Source organism: Struthio camelus, chromosome Z (assembly GCF_040807025.1).
Source record: "Struthio camelus isolate bStrCam1 chromosome Z, bStrCam1.hap1, whole genome shotgun sequence".
In the NCBI taxonomy this organism is placed as follows: domain Eukaryota; kingdom Metazoa; phylum Chordata; class Aves; order Struthioniformes; family Struthionidae; genus Struthio; species Struthio camelus.
The window spans coordinates 11,706,051-11,709,562 of record NC_090982.1 but is presented as its reverse complement, the minus strand read 5'-3'; the positions used below and the strand labels follow the sequence as shown (position 1 = coordinate 11,709,562).

Sequence of the window (3,512 nt, the reverse complement as noted above, 5' to 3'; positions counted from 1 at the left end):
CCAGAGCACCTCTCCTTCCTCAGTCACGCCTGCACTAGACCGCAGAGGCGCAGCCCCTCCCTGACACCCCTTCGGAGGGCCGAGCGACACAACACGCCGCCCCACCAGCTCCCCTCTCTCAGGCGCAGGGACGTTAGGCACCGCCCGACCCCCCCCCCCCGGTCTCCTCCCTTCGCTTTATAACACGCGCCTGTGCGTTGCTTTTTATTCACGGCGCCGCCCCGCCCGCGCCTCAGCCCCCAACGGCCGCGAAGGGCCAACGGCCGCCCTCAGCCTCTGGGCGGGAAAGCGAGCCCCGCCCCCGCCCCGCGCGCCCAACCGCCGCCCGCGGACGGTTAGGGGCGGGGCTTCCCCGGGAAAGAATGCGGGGGTGAGGGCGGAGGGGGCGCAGAGCCGGCGGAGGGGCGTGGCCGGCGCGGTTGGGGGCGTGGCTCGCCGCCCGCGGGCTGGCGGGTGGCTACGGCGGAAGACGAAGGGGCGGGGAGGGGAGGGGCGCGGAGGGAGGTGGCGCCGTGAAGTCATAAATGACGCAGGGCTCCCGGAAGCGGCCCGGAGCGGAGGGTACGGTGGGCGAGGAGGGGCCTCCCGCCGCCGGTCGTTTGGCGGAGCCGGGCCCCCCCCCCCCCCGGCGCTCCCCACCCCTCGCCCCGCTGTCGCCATCGCCGCCGCCGCCGCCTCCGCCTGGCCGGGCAGCGCCAAGCCGGGACCATGTCGCTCCTCCAGTCCGCCTTGGATTTCCTGGCCGGGCCCGGCTCCCTGGGGGCCGCCAGCCGCGACCAGAACGACTTCGTGGGGCAGACGGTGGAGATGGGCGACATGAAGCTGCGCATCAAGCGGGTCATCGCGGAGGGTGAGCGCGGCCGGGGCGGCGGTAGGCCGCGGCCGGGGGGGTGGGGGGGGGGAAGGAGGCGGGCGGCGGCAGCAGGTGCCCCCGCCGCGGGGCCCGGCCTGTCTCCTTCCCCCCTTCTCGGCCCGCGTCGGGCCGGAAGGGGGCTTCAACCCGCAGGGTTTTTCTCTGGTGGGGCGGGACGGTGAGCTGGCGGCCGTGGCTGCCCCCGTTTCCTGGCTGTTGCCCCACAGCGCTGAGAGGCTGCTCGCCTGCGCAAAACGCTGGTGGCGTTTCGCCGGGTGCGTTAATCCGGGGTCACGGGGCGTGCTGAGGACGTGTAAATGCGGTGGAAGGTGCCGGGCAGGGCCTGGAGAAGGGAGGCTGGAGCCTCTCTGGTTGCTCGTGCCAGAAGGACCTGTGGGAGAAGGCGGTTTGTTGGGGGGAAACTCCTTCACGTGCTCTGTGGTTGACTTGCGTGGTGAAGGTCTTCTACAGCGAGTTTGTAGTCTAAGCGGGACCTCGTCAAAACACCTTGATCGCCCGAAAAGATAACATACTGTGTCAAAGATGCAAGCTTGCCTGCACTGTTTTGGGTTGTCTGGGCAACTGTTAAACATAGGAAAATTTATTAACTTTCAACACGAAAATCAGGCGGCTGATCTCGTTCTGGGCAGTAGCTTTGCTAGAGTATGTGAATTAAATGTACTACCCTGGAGTATGTGAGGGCCGTCTTCAGTTTCGGTGAGCTCTTGCGTGAGCATCTTGGCGCGTTAGTCTCACTAATGTATCTTAAACTGGTGCATCTCATGTGTGTTGTTTGATGTGTGTGGATTATTTAGAAACTAGCGGAAATTAGACTCCTCTTGTATTTGTAGTCAGAGAAATTGTTATAGAATTTCTTCAAGCAGAAGGGGCATTTGAAAGCTTAAGACCAAGTTGCAAATTTGTGCATATTAATGCATATATATAATTTAGCTGTGCAGAGGTAGTTGGTGTTATTTAGACCAATGCTCCAAAGCTCTTTTCAGAGTTCCTTTTCACTGCTGAAATGACTTCCTGAAGTTGTTTTCCATGATTGTCTTCTATTCATGTAGTTCTATATATAGATTTCTTTCCCTGAAGAATTTTTTTTAGCATCTTAGTGGGCAGTAAGACAGAAAAATTTGATTCTTAAAGTTTCACTACTTTAGTTAAACTCATGAATTACTTATTTAAAACCCCAGGAAATAGGTTTTCAGTGTTGTTTCAATGTTTTCCCAAAGGCAAATAAGGTCTAACTTTAACTTTTGTCTGAGATCGTGAGTCGACAGTGCTCAAGCCTGACAGATTCAGCTGAAAAAAATAGTTTTTAGATAGCGAGTGGCATTTTAAACAGTACTAAATGGAAAGTCTAATTCTGCCTTAAACTTTGGTTTACTGTTTGCTTTCAGAAGATACTGTCAAAACTATCAGTGTAGTATAAACGCTCAACCTTACGTGAGTGCAAGGTGAATACTAAACTAACAGGCTGTTGCTGCTCATACGCCGACATTCCAGTCGGGAGTAATCACAGTAGCTTTCAGAGAACAGTAAAGGGGAAGGAAGGATGGGGAGCTAGTTTAAAAGAAATATCTGCTGTACAGTTTTTGGTTCTGAAACAAATAGTCCATGCTTTACTTTGGCAGCAGCTTGCTGTTTCCCAGGATCTGACACAGGTCTGCTAATAAGTCAGGGAAAAGATGCCAATTCTATCACTTAAAGCAAATAGGGCGGTGCTGTAAGTCTAGTATTTCCAATAATATTTTTATAACCACATTTTCAAGGATTCTGTGTTGGTCTCAGTATCATGATTTTACTTTTTTTGCTACGTGTTGTACTAAATGAAAAGTACGCCTTATTGTTTGCCTATGCTGAATTTTAATTTTCAAGCTAATATATCTGAGCTAAAACAGCCCTTAAATGTATCCAGCATTTGTACAGGTATAGTTTGCAATTGTGAAATTGTGCTAACACCTGAAAATCGTGTGGGCAGAACCTCCAGAACAGACATTGCAAGAGGACTTCTACAAAGTTATGTTACCAAAAATTCTGTGTTTTTAGAGAAACTTACTTTGACTAGTCTAGGAGATATTGGGCTGCCTAAAAGTCCCATCAGGTTTTTGACCTTTCCTTACAGCCTATACAGTCTTCTACTGGGTGAAAAGATTGTGCTTGCTGTGTGACTGATGAGCATTCTCTTCAATGCTTACAAATACAGAATGTTTCTGTCTCTTAAATGAGCAATTTTGTACAACATTATCTGCTAGTTCTAATACTACTTTCTGAATGTACTTTTCAAATCCTTGGTGAACTTTGTGTGATCTGCCAAGTGCAGAAAGCTAGCCTGCTTTGTAAGGTCTTATGATCTGCTCTATTTGAAATTGGTGTGAACAGAGTCTGTGGATGAGCTTTATAAATTATCAGAGGGCCGCATAACTTCAGGTATTCTTGCACTCTGAAACTCATTCCGGGTCTTCAGTATGCTGCCTATATGTGTTACTGCGAGTATTTCTGTGCTAGGGTTGTAAACCAAGGCACTAGCTACACAGTTCAGTTGGATCCGTTTCTTCTCTTCGTTTCATAGAAGAGCTACCTTAGGAGTAGGCTTGGTCTAACTGAAAATGTGGTATGCTACAGCAGGAAGCTGAAAATAAGTATGTGGGGG

The 3,512-nt window shown here is 51.6% G+C and overlaps 1 protein-coding gene across 2 annotated transcripts in view; it reads left to right on the top strand.

Annotated features, from left to right (window-relative positions):
* Positions 1–500: 500 nt before the first annotated feature.
* GAK (cyclin G associated kinase) overlaps positions 501–3,512 on the top strand; it is a 78,544-nt gene continuing 75,532 nt past the window's right edge. For both annotated transcript variants that reach the window (XM_068926784.1, XM_068926783.1), the window contains exon 1: positions 501–850. In XM_068926784.1, the coding sequence (XP_068782885.1) occupies positions 709–850 (142 nt within the window). In that variant the 5' untranslated portion in view covers positions 501–708. The remainder of the gene's footprint in view (positions 851–3,512) is intronic.